We start from the raw sequence: 16,995 nt of genomic DNA, 5'->3' as shown, positions 1-16,995 counted from the left end.
GGCCCTGGGCACTTAATAGGGAGCTGAACTGGGGCACCGGGGGGCCTTGACCAGGGCCGGGTGGGGTTGGCAGGGGAGCAGATGCTGGGGCCCATTTCCAGGCTGGGTGATGGGCCCTCCGGGGCCTGCAGAGCGCCCCTCACCGGCCTCTCCTGCAGTTCGAGGGCTGCAGCAAGGCCTTCTCGCGCCTGGAGAACCTCAAGATCCACCTGCGGAGTCACACGGGTGAGAAGCCGTACCTGTGCCAGCACCCAGGCTGTCAGAAGGCCTTCAGCAACTCCAGTGACCGCGCCAAGCACCAGCGCACCCACCTCGACACGGTAGGCCCTGGGGGCAGAGGCCGAGGGTAGGGGGTGGAGGACAAGCACACCGCCCATATTTGTCTAATGCAGGGCAGCAGCCACCTCCAGACAGAAACCCTGCCTTCAGCCTTGTTGACATTTTGGGCAGGACAGTTCTTTGCAGGGAGAGGGAAGTGCCATCATTATAGGGTGCTGAGCCACATTCCTAGCCTCTATTGTTGTTTTAGTTGCTAAGTTGCGTCCCTATGAACTCTTTTGCAACCCTATGAACTGCAGCCTGCCAGGCTCCTCTGTCCATGGGGTTTCTCAGGCAAGAATACTCAAGTGGATTGCCATTTCCTTCTCCAGGGGCTCTTCTCCACGCAGAGATCGAACTTGTGGCTTCTGCCATGTCTTTTGCATTGCAGGTGAATTCTTTACCACTGAGCCACCAGGGAAGCCTCTATCCATTAGACAGGAGCGATTTCCTACTTCCCCATTGTGACAATCAAAAATGTCTTTCAGTGTTGAAAAAACTCCTGGGGAGAATGAATTAAACTCTCCCCTAGTTGAGAACCACCAGCCCAAGCAGTAGTGTGGGCCCTATGGAGCGGGGGCACGGCGGGCGGTGGGTGGCGGTGCGGCTCACATCCTGCATCTTCTCCCCGGGCCTGTCAGTCACTCCCAGAGCCAGTCCTCCCTGCTCTTCCTCGCCCACCCCGACCCTGACCCCCTGCATGGAGACAGGCCAGAGGCTCTCCAGGGCCTTGCATATCTCCTGGGCACGGTGGGTAACCAGGACCCAAGACTCCAGGCCCCTGGATCAGTGATCTGGGCCCCCAGATGCCGGTGAGTCCACCTCCTTTCCTGTGTGCGCCAGTGTGATAGATAACCTGTGGCTCCATCACAGCACCGGTCCAAGCATTCTGGGCTGTGCATACAGACCTCAGCAGTTAACACAGCACTTCTACAACATCGTCTCCCACCACCTCTGCCGGTCAGCGGGTCACGAGCCCATTTGACAGATGAGGAAAGTGGGGCTCTGGGCAGTTCCCTACTCAGCCAGAAGGTGGCAGAGTTGACTGGGGCCTCCCTGCAGTCTCCCAGCACCTATGTGAGGGGATGCACCAGCCTGGGAGACCCCCACCCGCTCAGTGCAGCAGAAGACGGGTCCGTAGCCAGACTCCACATCTGGATCACTCACCTGTATCTCTGCTTTTTGTGCAAATGTTTGGGGAACTCTGCCGGTGGGGGCCTGGGAAACCCGTGTGGTCGTGCAGCCCATCTTGTCCAGGACCTGGACATACAGATGAGGAAACAGAGGCCCAGATGCGATTGACCCCTCCAGGGTAAGCCAGAGGCCACATGGCAACAGAAGTCAGAGCTGGAGGCCCTCTGGGGGTTTTATAGCTGGGAAAACCAAGATCCCCAAAAGATGGGGGAGGTGGATAGCAGAAAATAGCAGGGGAGTCATGTTTTGGGGCTCGGCCAGACCCTGGGCAGAATGTTCTGCACATCTCCCCGTCCCCTGAGACCACACACACCCTCCCCCAATTTAATCCTAGTGACAAACCACAAGGTAGGGGCCTGTTCCCATTTTGCAAACAAAGAAACTGAGGCTCAGAGATGAAATCATTGACTGTCACATGGCTGGAAAGTGGGGGAGCTGGGATACAATCCAGTCTGCCGCTTGCTGAAGAAGAGGGGAAGAGCGGAGGGCATGAGGTAGGAAGGAAGAGCCCTGCCCCCAACCTGAGCCCGACCGCTGTCCCCCCACCCCCACCTCAGGCTTACTGTCTTGGGGTCAGGGACGTGGAGTGAAGAGATATGCTAACAAACCCCTCTGCCTCCATCATCCTCTCATGCCCAGCCCCGGGGCCCTTGGCACCTACACCAGCCCCGAGAGGTACACATGGCAGCCCCAGCGACGCCAGGCCCCTCTGCATCCCTCCCCCAGGCCTCCCTCCAGGCATTTCAGGGTCACCTACCCTGACTTACCCCCTTCCTCCCCTCTCCTTACTGCATTTCCTGGCCCCAGCCCCAAAGCAACAGACCTCTGGCCCCTCTTTGGTGTGTGAACGGAGCTCCGAGGGCAGGTCAAGGGGGGCCCAGAATGAGCCCGCAGGGTTATCTCAGTACTGCATCTCCCCAGAAGGTCCTGGTCAAGCCCAGCCCCTGTGCCAGGCCCATGGAGACACTGCAGTGGACTCCCCATGGCTAGGTTGCTTTCCCAGCACCCGAGGCTTAGGCCTATGGGGTCAGCCCCATGCAGGCTGGGCCTTGTTTCCCAGAGGGGACCTGGTCATGTCCCCAGCTCCCCTCTGCCACCAGAGAATGTGGGATTCTCTCCACGGGCAGGAAAGAAGCGGAACAGACTGGAGAGAGCCGGCCTGGGTTCTAATCCCAGCCCTCCATCTGGTCCCAGAGGTCTGAGAACTGCCACCCAACCTCTCTGGGCTTCAAACACTCCTACCTTACAGGAGAGGGATGGGAGAATCAACTGAGGCAACAGGTGTGGCAGCCAGACACAGGTCTGCATAGCAAACTTGAGTCGCTGGCCTACCTGTGACTTGCTGACTGAATGCTGACCAAATCCTGCCACATCCCAGATACTCCAGGTGCAGTTTGAGTCCTGACTGCCACAGACTGTCCTGCTCTGGCCTCTGTTTCCTTACAGTGAAGATGGGGCAATAGTTTCTCTTTTGCCCACTTCCCTGGACCGTTCAAGGCTGCAGAAGAGAGGGGCAGAGGGGCATGAGCACTGCACTTCTGCAGGGTCTTGGGCAAAGCATCAGCCTCAGTTTCCTCATCTGTAAAGTGGGGATGCTTTTCAAGGGGTGGGTGTGAGGCTGAAAGGAGATCGAAGCTGGTCAGCGCTGAGCACAGTGCCTGCACATTGGGGGGTCTTAGTATGGGAGGGGTTGTCTCGTGCACAGGTTGGGAGGGTGCCGTGAGGTGCTCGATGCTCACAGCACGGCCCTGAGTGTCCTGCTGTGAACGAGGCCTTGGAGCTGGTGCGGTGACTGCAGGCTTGGCTGCTGCTTGGGACAGCCAGCCACAGGGTTTCCTGAGGGCTCCTGGGGGAGCTGGACTGGAGGAATGTTCTACACACGTCAGGCCCTGGAAAAACAAACACAGAGATGGGCCTAGTGCCCTCTTTCCAGGCAAGGGCGCCTGCACACACGGAGCTCTGTTTGTTTGCTTTTTGACAAAAGCGTGTGGATTTGTATCAGCGTCCCCTGGGGACAGGGCCTGGGGCAGAGCAGGGCAGGGCCCATGAGAGAAAGAGCGTGTGTGTGTGTGTGTGTGTGTGTGTGTGTGTGTGTGTGTTGGGGTGGGAATCGGGTGTGTGTGTGTGTTTGTGTGTGTTGGGGTGGGAATCAGGTGTGTGTGTGTGTGTGTGTTGGGGTGGGAATCAGGCCCAAGAAGGAAGGGCCCTGTGGTGTGTGGGTCTGTGTCTGTGTCTCTGCGTGGTTGTGTGTGGGGCAGGTCTGAGGCCTGCCTCCCACCCTCCCACCAAACCTGCCTTTCAGCGAGGCCAGCCTCTCACTGCTCTGTCTCTCTCTTTTTGCTCTCCTCTGTTTCTTTAACCCAGCAACTCTCCGTGGCAGCACCAAGGTATGGCCGTCTGTTTCTGCTCCCCGCCCCCAACCCCATGCTGTCCAGCAGGGCTGGCTCACCTTGAGGTTTAGGGGCAGTTCTAGTAGGCATGGCTGGTGGGGACATAGGCAGTACCTCCAAACGTCCCCCACCACTGTTTCCCCTGCAATGGTTGGAGGCCAGAGGGCCCTGAGAAATCAGAGCTGCTGGATGTGTTCCGAAAGGGAGCCTTAGGGACTTCAAGCCCCAGTGGCAGCTGGAGTCCCTGAGCAAGGTCTCATGGAAGTTTGCTTCTCCGGGAAGCTCAGACTTCAGTTAGAACCGCAGAGCCCCTGACCTGGGATGAATCAGAAGGGACCCTTCCCGGAAGAAAACTCGCCCCTGAACAGACCCAGCGGCATGGTGGACAGTGCTACTGGTAGAAACTTGAGCAGTGGTGGTGGGAACCAGACTCAAGGAGAGGTTGGGGAGGAGGTGACGAGGGCTGGGCATGCCGGCGGGGAGGAGTGAGGACTCAACCAGGGCTAAAGTCACAAGGGCCTTTAGTGCCTGGAGATGGGCTGTATCCGAGGGCACCAGGGAGCCGTGGGGGGTTAGAAGGCGAGAGCGTGGCCAGGCCTGTGAGAAAGGCCCTCTGGCTGTGAATGAGAGGGGAGATTGGAGGCGTGGAGCACACACTGGGGTCTGGATAGGAACCAGGGGAGGTGGTGGGCACCGACTTGTTCTAGAAGATGAATGGGGCTCCAAGGGAAAGGGACATGAAGGGCACTGATGCCCAGCCTACCCAGAACTACACCCGAGACCCAGTACCCTCTGGTCTCCTGTGGTTATTGGTTTGAGGACCTATAATTCCCATAGCCTGGGGGCCAGTCTGGGGACCCCGGACCCACTGCACGGGCTGGTCAGGTGCTCCGAGCCTGGGCCCTGCCGCTGTCCAGCTTGGTTCCATGTTGTGCCCATTTCCTTGTGCTGTGCCCCTCTCCTGTTCTTCCTCTGCCTCCTCCCCCTCTGCAAGGCAACCACCTCACTTTACTCCTTGTTCACTTGCTGCTGCTCTGCAGCCATGAGCCACAAAGGGTGTACTTTTCTCAGAGCCAGTGTCAGAGCTGGAAGCAGTCTTAGAACTCGGGGGGCCCCATCTTGCAGAGGAGAAAGTGAGACTCCGAGAAGGGAGGCAACTTACCTGAGGTCTCAGGATGAGGGTAGAATGGATACACAAAGCCTCCTTCACCGCCAGGCCAGGCACCTTCCCCCCACCCGTGGGCAGGCCTGAGTCAGACTCCTCCTGGCCTGGGACACAGGGAGGGGTAGGACGTGAGCCACACAGCAGGACGTAGGGCCTGGCGGGTGGCCCCCCACTCACCCCGCCTCTGCCCTCTGATGTTACAGAAGCCGTACGCCTGCCAGATCCCTGGCTGCTCCAAGCGCTACACAGACCCCAGCTCCCTCCGCAAGCACGTGAAGGCCCATTCGGCCAAAGAGCAGCAGGTGCGTAAGAAGGTAAGCGGGCTCCATTCCAGGCCCATCTCCGCAGACAACCCCCCTACCCCACCCAGCCTCCCGTCCAGCATCAAGACAGGTAAAGGTCACGCTCCTTGCATGCATCCAGCCTTCCACACCCAAGGGTGCTACTGTCCCTCACCCTCCGTCTGCCTCCCACCAGCCCAAGTGTCAAGATGGTCCATGACTTACAGTGGTTTGTTTTCACAAGTTCAGTAGAAACCACTCTCTGAAGTCTGATCTTCTCTGTGACTTAACAGTGGTTTGACTTCTGATGGTCTAGCTTACAGTTTTCAACTTATATGATGGTATTTTCACAAGTTCGGTAGAAACCACTCTCTGAAGTCTGATCTTCTCCCGGGCCTGCAATGTGCAGGATCTTCTCTTGTGATTCTGGGCAGCGGCAGCTGCTCGACCACAAAGGTGAACTGATGCGCTCACAGCCATTCTGCTCCCAGACCGCCATTCTGCTTTTCACTCCCAGAGCGGTGTTCTGGAAGTAAGCTATTCTGAAAGCACGTTACATGAGCTATTCGGCACTTTGTTTAAGACAGCCTTTGCCTGAGGTGATTTTGCCCACTGTAGGCTTGTATAAGTGTTCTGAGCACATTTAAGGTAGGGGAAGCTAAACTATGGTATTAGGTAGGTTCAATTCAGTTCAGTCACTCAGTCATGTACAGCTCTTTGCAACACCATGGACTGTAGCATGCCAGGCCTCCCTGTCCATCACCAACTTCTGGAGCTTGCTCAAACTCATGTCCATCGAGTCAGTGATGCCATCCAAGCATCTCATCCTGTCATTCCCTTCTCCTCCTGCCTTCAATCTTTCCCAGAATCAGGTTATTTTCCAGTGAGTCAGTTCTTTGCATCAGGTGGCCAAAGTATTGGAGCTTCAGCTTCAGGATCAGCCCTTCTAATGAGTATTCAGGACTGATTTTCTTTAGGGTGGACTGGTTGGATCTCCTTGCAGTCCAAGAGACTCTCAAGAGTCTTCTCCAACACCGCAGTTCAAAAGCACCAGTTCTTCAGCTCTCAACTTTCTTTATGGTCCAAATCTCACATCCATACATGACCACTGGAAAAACCATAGCTTTTACTAGATGGACCTTTGTTGGCAAAGTAACGTCTCTGCTTTTTAATATACTGTCTAGGTTGGTCATAGCTGTTCTTCCAAGGAATAAGCATCTTTTAATTTCATGACTGCAGTTACCATCTGCAGTGATTTTGGAGCCCAGGAAAATGAAGTCTGTCACTGTTTCCACTGTTTCCCCATCTATTTGCCATGAAGTGATGGGACCGGATACTACGATCTTCATGTTTTGAATGTTGAGTTTGGTAGGTTAGGTGTATTAAATGCAATTTTGATTTTTGATATTTTCAGACCTTGATGGGTTTATGAGGCCATAATATCCTCATTATAAGTTGAGGGAGGTCTGTACTTCCTCACTCTGAGCCAGAAGACATTTATCCCCCCACCAGCTCCTCTCTCATCCATTTGCCCACTGAGCAGGGCTCGTTTATAAACATTTGATGTCAGGCATTCAGGATGCAAAAATAAAAACCATGGTCCCCACCTTCAGCGGGGACCTGGCAGACACGCATAAAGGGATGAGTCGACACAGTGTGACCGAGACTGCAATAGACGTGCGCAGAACACAGTCAGAGAACGGGGAGAGGGCTTTGGCCTATCGAGGGGAACTGGAGGGTCATGGAATAAGTGACGGGGCTGGGGCTGGGGCTGGGGCTGGGGCAGGGGCAGGGGTGTGCAGGCTCATGGCTACTGGCGCCGTGGCCTCGGGCTCGTGTCTTAGTGCCTTTGTTCTTTATGTCCTCAGCTGTCAGATGGGGCATAGAGGACTTGCTTTTAAGGGTTGTCATGAGGATTAAACAAGGAAGTCTACGTCAAGGGTTTTTTGACCAGTACTTGACCCAAAGTAAAAGTTCCGAACAGAAGTCAGGAGGTGTTGTCATTAAGTCTTAAACAAGGAGTAAGCACTGGGCTTGTGAAGATTGGGCCCCAGAGAGTGACAGAAGCTTGAAACAGTGTCTGAGGACCAGCCTCACACAGTCCCTGCCTGTCTCCGGGCTGAGCGGCGAGGAACAGAGGGGAGGCTGTGGGGGTGGGGTGACAGGATGGCCCTGCAGAGGTGGCAGGGCTGTCCTGAGGATGGGGGGGTTCCATCGAGGGGTTGTAGGCAGAGATGGGACACATCACCCTGAAAGGTGGCACTGGGGGCCGTGTAGAGAATGGGTCAAGGTGATTAGAGGGAAATTCGAGACAGGGAGGCCACTGCTGGGGGCCGGAGAGACATGGTGGGGCTGGGGGCTGACCTGGGGCAGGGTGGGAGGGGAGGAAGAGGGACTGGGCTTGGTGACTGCTTGGCTGGGTTGGGGGCGCCTGGCAGGAGGAGCATCAGTGTCAGAGGTTTGGGGGAGCAGGATGGATGGATGGTGGTCCCCTTCACCAGGACAGAGAATCTGAGAAAGAAGCAGGCTTGCAGGAGAAAGCAGCGGGTTCTGTTTTGGACAGGAGGTGTGTGAGCTGCTGAGGGACCCAGTGCGGTTGGAGGGACAGGACTGCAACTTTGGGCAGGACCTTACCTGGCTGGGTTTAAGCCACATCTCCTGAGGACCACTGGGGCCACAGGTGCTTGAGTGCCAGGGAGGGTATGTCGGGGGGAGAGAAACACCAGAGGCCAATCTTGGGCCATCAGTGTGACAGAGGAGGACAGAGGAGGAAGAGCCCATTAACTTGTTTAGCAGGATTCAGGAGCAGCTCCTGTTCTCCAAGCAGTGTTCTCAGAACTGTGGATGCAGTGTAAATAGGGCAGGAAAAGGCCTAGAGGCTGGAGAAGTAGACTGCTGTATAATCCATGGGATAGGGATATGCAGAGATGGGATGCTAGGAGCAAGCAGACCTCAGTGGCGAAGAAGATGGGGAGGGGACAGCTTGGCTCGGGAGCCCCCTGGAAGCTGTAGAGCAGAGGAGGAGCGTGGCCACAGCATGTGCTGGAAGCTTGCGGGAGTACAGCACAACCACATTCACCCTGAGAAGGGAGGGACGAAGCCGGTGCTCCACAGGCTGTATCTCATCTAGGCCTCACTGTAACCTTAGGAAGTGGGAGAGTCCTCCCCATTTTAGAGATGTGGAAACTGAGGCTCAAAGAGGTAACAAATCTGCCCAGGGTTGTGTGGTGTGGGAGGGACAGAGCCAGACCCATCTGCTTCCAGGGCACAAGCTCTCTCCACTGCTTTCAGGGTGAGGAGCCTGGGCAGGGACAGGGAATGGCCCAGGCTCCACGCCAGGGAGGCTTCTGTGCCAAGCAGACTGATGCCCAAGGACCAGAATCCTGCCCTGGTTTTCCCAGGCTCTGTGCTTGGCTTGCGCTGAGCCCCTGGGACCTGGGGCCGCAGATCTGCAAACTTCCCAACAATAAGCATCCATTAAAAGCCATCGGGGATGATGTATCTTTCTGGGTAAAGCGACCCTTGTATTATGACAGCTCCTTGGCAGCCCTGCTGCGTTTCAGAGAGAATTAGAAATGCTTTTCTTCCTTAATTCTCCTCTCCCGCTGCTCCTAATCCGATCGACATTGCGGTCTGCAAGAACATGCCTTGGCCCTCTTTTGCCAGAAACTTAATTTACATGGAAAACAGCTGCTGGGTCAGGGAGCCGAGAGCCCTTCGGGAGGCTACGCATGCCTTCCCCGGGCCTGGGTACTGGCCCGGCTGGCCTGGGAGGGTGGAAAAACCCTCAGGCTGACTCCCAGCTGCTGTGTGACATGCACTGAAGCTCTTGCCTTCTCTGGGTTGATTTTTGTCCCAGTTAAAATGAGGGTCTGGACAAGTCAATCTTCAGGACTCTGATGGTCAGCTTTGGGATTTCCCTGGGAGAAGGAAGCCTTCCCAACCCAGTGCACACCCCCCTCATCACTTGAGTACCCCTGTGCCTGTCTGGTCCCAGTTAGAGATGTGAAGACATTCTGAGGGGTCAAGCTCAAGTCTATATTTAGGGATAGCTGAGGACGATTGGCCAAAGACTTGCCAGCCCCAGTGCGCTGTTAGCCGACACCCTCAAGGCCAGGTATTGCCTCAGCGGGCCCACCGTCAGGTGACCGTTGGGGACTCGGCCCGTGGAGTGAGCCAGTCCTTGACCCAGCACCTTCAACCATTGTTCAAACCTGTCCTCTCGTCACCCCTCTCAGCAGCCTGGCCTGAGGGGTGATTATTGCTGCCTAGTACAGCAGGGGAAGGGAGAGTCAGAGAGGTTATGTGCCCAGTGTTACACAGGGAGTAAGAAGAAATGGAGCAGGATTTGGGTCCAGGCCTTCTGTCCCCAGCCCTGGACTCTTTCTGCTGCATTTTGTGCCAGGAAGGAAGAGAGAAGGGAGTGGGGAGGAAGGGAAAGACACTGCACATTCACTGTATCCTACTCCCCCAGTGTCAGTCAGCCCAGTCGTGGCCCAAGAACCTGCCCCACAGACCTCCAGCCTCGTGGGAGGCCCAGCTGCTGCACTTTGATGCCCTCCTGGCATCTGTGCCAAGGCCACGCCCCCAGCAGGGGCTCCCAGCTAGTGATGGAGCCTGGCAGGCCCTGCAGGGATGTGAAGCAGGACCCCTTCCTGGGAGGCGTGGGACCCCACTGACTTCCAGTAGACTTCGGCGCCCTGAGGACTCCCTGGTCCCTGGGCTCCCAGTCTAGGAAGCTCCCACCAGCTTCCTCTCCCTCCCTTCTTGCTTCTGTCTGATGGCTTTCCCAGCATGCCCAGCTCTCCCTCACCTATTAAAGTCATCGCATGCGCAATCTCGCCTCAGCATCGGCTTCCCAGCCTTGAACTAACACCACTCTCAGCGTGTCCACAATTAGCTCCATTTGGCAGCTGAGGAAACTGAGGGGCAGTGAAGGAGGGGTTGTGCCCTGGAGCCACAGTCCTTCCTGCCCTGCCCCCTAGAGTGAGACTTGCTGGTGGGCAGGTGGTCTCATGCTAACCCCCTCTCTCCCTCTGCTCACTCCCCAGCTGCACACGGGCCCTGACGCTGAGGCTGACATCCTGACCGAGTGTCTGGCCCTGCAGCAGCTCCACACGTCCACACAGCTGGCTGCCAGCGACGGGAAGGGTGGCCGCGCCCTAGGCCAGGAACTGCTCCCAGGTAGGCAAGTGGGGAGGCAGGGCTGGGGGGGCCCTTTCTGCACCCAGCCCTGCAGGCAGACGGCCATGCTCCATGGGCAGCAGGGGCCATGTGGGCACGACCTGCTGGAGATGCCCACTCCTGGGACCTTCTTTGCCCAGGCAGCTTATCTCCCCAGGTGTATGTTCCTTCAGATCCACTCCTCTGCGACTCACCACTGCCTGTGGGCTGAAGCCCAGGCCCCTCCCAGGCCTCCTGGGGCCTAGGCGTTCCTGGTGGCCTTCTGCCCCAACCTTGGCACATTGGGCAAGTTTCCCTGAACACACCAGGCTCCCTCTTGCCTGGGAACCACTGTAGACACTTTGCCAGCCTCCACTCCCTGCACCTTCACTACGACAGGTCCTGTACTTTCTTCAGGACCCACCTCAGGGTTCATGCTGGGGCCCCAACTTCAAAGTCCCATGTACTCCCGACCATGATTCCTTGCTTCAGAAGAGAAAACCAAAGCTCTGAGAAGATGGGCAGCTTGGCTGTAATTGCTTCCAGCTCATCATAAGATAGGGCCCCCCCAGACCCCTGGACCCTGCCACCCATCCATCCAGATGCTCAGAGCCTCCAGTGCAGCTGAGGCAGCCTGTCTGCCTCTCCTAGCAGCCGCGGACCACAGGGCAGGTCTCAGGCCCCAGCAGGAATTCCTGGCTTCTTGGGAACCAGCCCAGCAAAGGGCAGTGTAGCCTGGGGATTCCAGCTGACAATTCTTGTACTCTGCCCCTTTCCCCACCCCCCTGAAGAAACCACAGTATCAGAGCAGAAAGCTTTTCCCATCCTCTGGGATTTCTTGAATTACCCCAACCATTTTAAACATTTTTTATTTTCTAGTTTTTTGAAATTCTTCCCCCTCAGCCTTAAAGTTGCAGTATATTTAAAACACTTACCAAACAGCCTTGGGAAAAGAAGACATTTTCCCTTTCTCTAGGTAGCCCTTCACAGGCTCTGTGCTCAGACAGATCCATAAGGATGAGGATGCCCCAGGAGGATGGGTCCATGGAGGAGGGACCATACCCACATCCCTCCAGCTAGGGGTCCCTTCTGCCATGGCTGCACCTCATAGGGTCAGAGTTGCTAAAATAGAGAGACCCTAGTAGAGAAGAGGCCCTAGAGATGATCCAGTCTAGGGATGAAGGTTTCTGTCTCAAATGCCAGTTGCCTGGTGCTGGAGCTCTGTGTTGAGAAGGCTTCTGAGGCTTAGCAGGAAAGAGAGCTGGGACTGGTTAACAATGGCTGCCCTGGGACAGAGGGGCAGAGGTCCTATAGCTACATCGTTTCTGCCATGGGAGGACGCAGGTCTAGGGAGGAAAAGGACTGGCCTAAGGTCATCCAGGAAGGTCAGCAGCAGATCCCATTTGGAAGCCTGTTCTCCCAGGTACTAGCCCAGGGCTTGTCTTGGGGAGAGCAGTCAGGACCAGTAACATCTCTTGAGCACCTTCTCGGGCTGGTCACTTTACAACATCATTTCATCCAGTCCCCAGTGAGCCCATGCTGCCAATGAGAAACAGAGTCACTGAGGCAGCATCGTGGATGGGAGGGGCACTGGGGTAACAGCAAGCCCTCCCAGGCCTGCTCTAGCAGTGGGTCAGCAGCGTCTCCGCTGCTTGAGCCTGAGTTCCCTTCCTAGCAATCTGCTGTGACAACAAATGTGATTGTGGATATGATCACTTATAAAAAACCAGTGTGATGGAGAATTTTATCATTATTAATGTTGCTCACAGTGAAGGAGAAGAGTAGCTGTTTACTCATCCATCTCGTGATAATGCAAAAGCCATCGTTTACTGAATATGTGCCAGGAGCTGTTCTACGGACTGCACATGTGTGTGTTAACTAACATAATCCTCATGTCAGCCTCATAAAGTACATACTAGCTTGCACTTTCTCTTCCAGACAAGGAAACTGAAGCCTTGCAAGCTTAAGTAACTTTTTGCCGAGGTTCCACAACTGGTAAATAGCAGAGGCCGATTTGAATCCAGGCCATTTGGCTGCAGGCCATGCCCTTAACAAGCTGTCTGCTGCCTTTGCTGTGGGGGTGTGTGTGTGTGTGCGCGCGCGCACGCGTGTGCCATGTGGGGTGTGTGTGTGTGTGCGCGTGTGTGCCGTGTGGGGTGTGTGTGTGTGTGTGTGCACTCAGTTGTGTCTGATTCTTTGCAACCCCACACACTGTAACCCGCCAGTTCCCTCTGCTCCACCCTGCCATACTGAGGGTTCCAGATGCGGTGCGGGTCCCTGTCCTCGAGCTACTTCCAGCACAGCGGGGAGAAAAGGGCCAGCCAGGCAAGCTCAGGAGTCCTGGGTCCCCCTGGGGCCGTCAGGTTCTGCTGCAGACCCCACAGCGGATGCCTCAGCACAGTTGGGAACAGACGTCAGGGCCGGAGGTTAAGCGCTCACAGCTGATGATGGATGACGCTGATTGACAGCGTGAAGCGGTGCGTTCCGGGGAGAGAGCGAACGGGCTGGCCTGCTCCTTACTAACGCTGGTTCCCTCCTTCCTGCCCACTGTCTGTCCACAGGGTCAGCGTGCCTGGTTCACACACTCAGTCGCCCACCGTATATTTGCTCTCAGGGGGCTGGACAGGGAGGCACTGGACCGGGGCCGGGCACAGGCAGGGGAAGTTGTGGACAGAAGAGTCCAGAACAGAGGGGTGAGGCTAGGGAGGGCTGTGAGAGCGGCCTCCAGTCTTCACTGTCTGACTGTGTGAAGCTCCCCCGAGCTTGCCTCTCATCAGGAAGGACTAGCTCTCCTCACAGGAAACCCTCAGGAATTTACCTGGCAGGCCTCCTTCAAGCCGCCCCAGGTAACGAGATGGGCAGTGAGGACGTGAGAAGCATGAGGTCAGCACGGCTGAGGGAAAGGGAGCAGGATTTATCAGGATTCTAGGCCTTCCCAACTGTCAGGCCCCCAAATTGGTTCAAGATGGCAGGCGAGGAGGTGCTGCAGAGAGTGGTGAGTGGAACAAGGCGTGAGCAGCGCTGAGCCAGGCCCTGTCCACAGAAGCCCCCTCCTGTGCCTTCCTGACCAAGCTGGGAGGGCTGTGTAGCTGAGGGAGGAGGCAGATGGATGGGTGCGTGGTGTTGTCCATGGGAGCAGAGATCCCCGAGACAGGGGCCAGGAAGGACTGGGGCTGAGAGGCAGAGGGCCCCCAAGAGCCCATTCAGAGCCTGAGTCTCACAGCCTGGCAGTGAAGCCCTAGCCTGACGGGCCAGCGCCTGAGCCGGAGCCTAACTTTAAATGAACTTTCTCTTGGTGTCATTTGGGAGGACTGATTAGCTGCCCATTGCATGACTTTTGGCAAATTACTGAAGTTCTTAAGACTTAGTTTCTTCATCTTAAAATGAGATCATGTTATCTCCCCATTGACAGTTGTTGAGATGCTTAAACTTGATAGTGTGGGAAAAGACCTTGACGTATAGTATATTCTTAATGAATTGTTGTCAATAATAGCACTTTTATTGTAAGAGTAGAATTTCACCGAGTATAACCCTTCCATTGAATGTCTATTGCTCTAACTCTAGGGCGAGGTTGCAAACCGTTTGGTCTACAAACTGTGCGGTGCCATAGTCCCCACCACTTCCTATCATTAGCCCCTGCCAGTTCACTTATTCTGCTCCCGCTGTGCCACCTGAGGCACTGAGCTTGCAATCCCTGCCCTCGTCCTGCTCAGTTTCTGGTAGTAGTTCCCTGAATCGGAGGCCTGGGATGGGCTAGCCTTGGAACCCCAACCACCTGAGAAAGGAAAAGTTCCTCCCTGAACCCCACCCATGAAAAGAGTGTGGTCTGTCTTCCAGTGGTCCTCATGCGGTGCTGAGAGCATTGAGTGTGGATCCAGGATGACCAGAGTGACACTCAGAATATAACAGCTGAATACCTGATGCAGCCTCAGTGCAGCTCAGGGCCCAGTCCCCAGGTCCACCGAGTCCTCCGAGGGCATCAGCTTGAATTGATTTCTGGGAAAATGATGTCAATTTGTATGAAAATCGATAAATGTGGCAGATTAAAGAGGGGGTGCAAAATTGTCCCCATTTTTTTCAGATAAAATCGGAAACATCAAAAAACTGCAACCCTTGCTGTGACCTCCTCAGGCTCTAGTCCCAGAGGAGGGGCTTGTTCTTCCTAATTCAGGTTCCTTGTGAAGGTCTTTGGGAAGCACTGGCCTTGGTCACTATTCTCAGGCCCTCGGGGGGAGGGGGGGTCCCTGGAGCAATATGTGACTGACATGTGTCAGTCATGACACGTGTTGACCCCCCGCCCTGAGCAGCGTGTGTTCCCCCAATTTATTCATTAGCCGACCTGTCTTCTTAACAAGGGAAAGACCTTTGGGGGTAAAAGGTGATAAAAGGTGGTCCCACTTGCAGGCATCTTCCAGAGGTCTAGAATCTGAGACTTATGCACGGCTGACACCTGCACTCAGCTGAGACCCTTGTACAGTGTTCATCCTCCACAGTGGCTTCCCTTTGCCCAGGTCTCCCAGGCCAACCTGCCTAGCACAGCCATCCGATCTCTGGAACCCCTCATGGCAGACATCCTGGCTCTCCTCGCACACCTCTGGGGATGGGCAGTTCATTTTCTCCAAGGGCAACCTGTGACCCTACTGCAAATCTGCCTGTTAGAAGGAACAGCCTGGCCCAGAGCTCCAGGCTGCTTCTCTCAAGCTTCCCTTCATCCCAGGGTCTCTGTCTACTGCGGCTACATGGAGCAAGCCCCTTCTTTCCCAGAACAGCTCCAGAGATTTGAGGCAGCTTACTCCATTCAGATCTGCCTCTGCCTCAGTAAACACACACACACACTCACACTCACAGCCACCCCACACCTCTGACAGCCCCATGTCAGTCCACCTCTGCACTCAGCATGGACCTCAGCCCACACACAGCCCCTCAGCTGCAGCATGAGCAGAGCACAGTGGGGCATTATCTCCCCGGTCTGTGCGCCTGACCGTCGAGGAATACAACTTGGCTGGTTCCCCTTCTTGTCTTTCTCTCTCCATAAGCAGGCACACAGTTCCTGCGGTGACCACAGCCATCTCCAGGGAGCGGCCAAAGTCCAGTGATAATTGTTTGCTTCCCTGCAGGCATGTATCCTGCCTCCATCACCCCCCATAATGGGCTGGCAGCGAGCATCCTGCCCTCTATGCATGATGTCCCTTCCAGGCACCACCCACTGGACGCCACCACCAGCTCCCACCACCATCTGTCCCCTCTGCCCACGGCTGAGAGCACCCGGGATGGGTATGTATAGCAAGCCAGTCTTCCTCTGGGACAGCAGATGGGCACCTGCATGGGCGGCAGGTGAGGGCAGGCGTCCCACACACTAAATGGTTGTTACTGATAATGAAAGTAGCCAGCATTTATGCAGCACCTACTGTGTACTGTGCTCTGTACCAAATACTCACTGGGCACGATTTCCTCCTTGCCTCACAGGCATCCTAGCCAGTGGATGATATTATCACGGGGCTTCCTGGCGCCTCACCTCATGCCCCCTCCCCTCCCCAGTGGGGGTGGCCCTGGGAAGGTGCTGCATCCCCCCTACCCTGACCCTGACCCAGACCCTCTGGGCTGGGCTGCTGCACCCAAGCCTTCTTGGGAGCCTCACCCTGACTTCTCTTTGGCTTGTACTGTGTGTTTGGTGAGCAGATTATTTGCCCCCACACCCACTCCATAGATGTCCACCTAGGCCTCGTCCCCACTTCTGGCCCTGCAGCTGTGATCAGTGGATGGGGCTGTCCAGAAGGCTTTACTGCAGGACCCCTGCAGGATGGGGGCCTTTTCATCCATTCACTCTGGTTCCCACTGTGGTCACTTAATCGTCTAGAAACAAAGAATGTGTTAATTGTTGGCCCCTAAAACTTGGGAAATCTTTTCCTTGCAAATGAGTAGAGGGAAGCCTCACAGCCCTTCCCCCTACCCTTCCTGCTACTTTTGCTCATCACCAGCAGGACTTGAGCAAATTGTCCCCCGAAGCCTGATCCCACCACCTTCCTCCTCCCCTGTCCTTCCTTCTCAAGGTCGAAGCCTTGGCTTTGGCCTTGGCCTGCTTGTGTCTGGGGCCGCTGGCCTGAGTTCATTACCCAGTTTGTTGTCCAGGGCTCCTCCTGCTGCTCACTCACGTGTTCTCTCAGTGTCCAGTTACTGATCCCCTGGTATGGGACCACTGATTCCTGCAGCCCTGGTGACGCTCCCTGTGACAGACCTACAGGGATTTCCCACACTGGGCGAGTAACCCTCTGGGAAGAAAGAAGAGGTTGTGGAAAGCCGGAGAAGAAGCCAGTGCAGTGGGGGAATATGTCAGGGAGGGCTTCCTAGAGGTGACGCTAAGTGGGGCCTCCAAGGTTAAGTAGGAGTGGAGAGGTTGGGAGGAAGGGCAGGTGTGGTGAGAGCTCAATGTGTTCTGGAAGCCTGGACCTTCATGTGGGGTGACAAGCTCAGGAGAGAGGTCACC

The 16,995-nt window shown here is 55.8% G+C and overlaps 1 protein-coding gene across 1 annotated transcript in view; it reads left to right on the top strand.

The window, feature by feature from the left end:
* The window catches only part of GLIS1 (GLIS family zinc finger 1), a 249,206-nt gene that overhangs the window by 227,144 nt on the left and 5,067 nt on the right, over positions 1–16,995 (top strand). Inside the window, exons 5-8 of the mRNA XM_055403714.2 lie at positions 159–320; positions 5,271–5,381; positions 10,400–10,532; positions 15,629–15,785. Of these exons, the coding sequence (XP_055259689.2) occupies positions 159–320; positions 5,271–5,381; positions 10,400–10,532; positions 15,629–15,785 (563 nt within the window). The remainder of the gene's footprint in view (positions 1–158; positions 321–5,270; positions 5,382–10,399; positions 10,533–15,628; positions 15,786–16,995) is intronic.

The sequence above is a fragment of the Moschus berezovskii genome, chromosome 4 (genome assembly GCF_049115385.1).
Source record: "Moschus berezovskii isolate FMDL1 chromosome 4, NW_MosBer_1.0, whole genome shotgun sequence".
Classification (NCBI taxonomy): Eukaryota; Metazoa; Chordata; class Mammalia; order Artiodactyla; family Moschidae; genus Moschus; species Moschus berezovskii.
The sequence above is the reverse complement of the archived record's forward strand: the minus strand, read 5'-3'. Positions and strand labels throughout refer to the sequence as shown.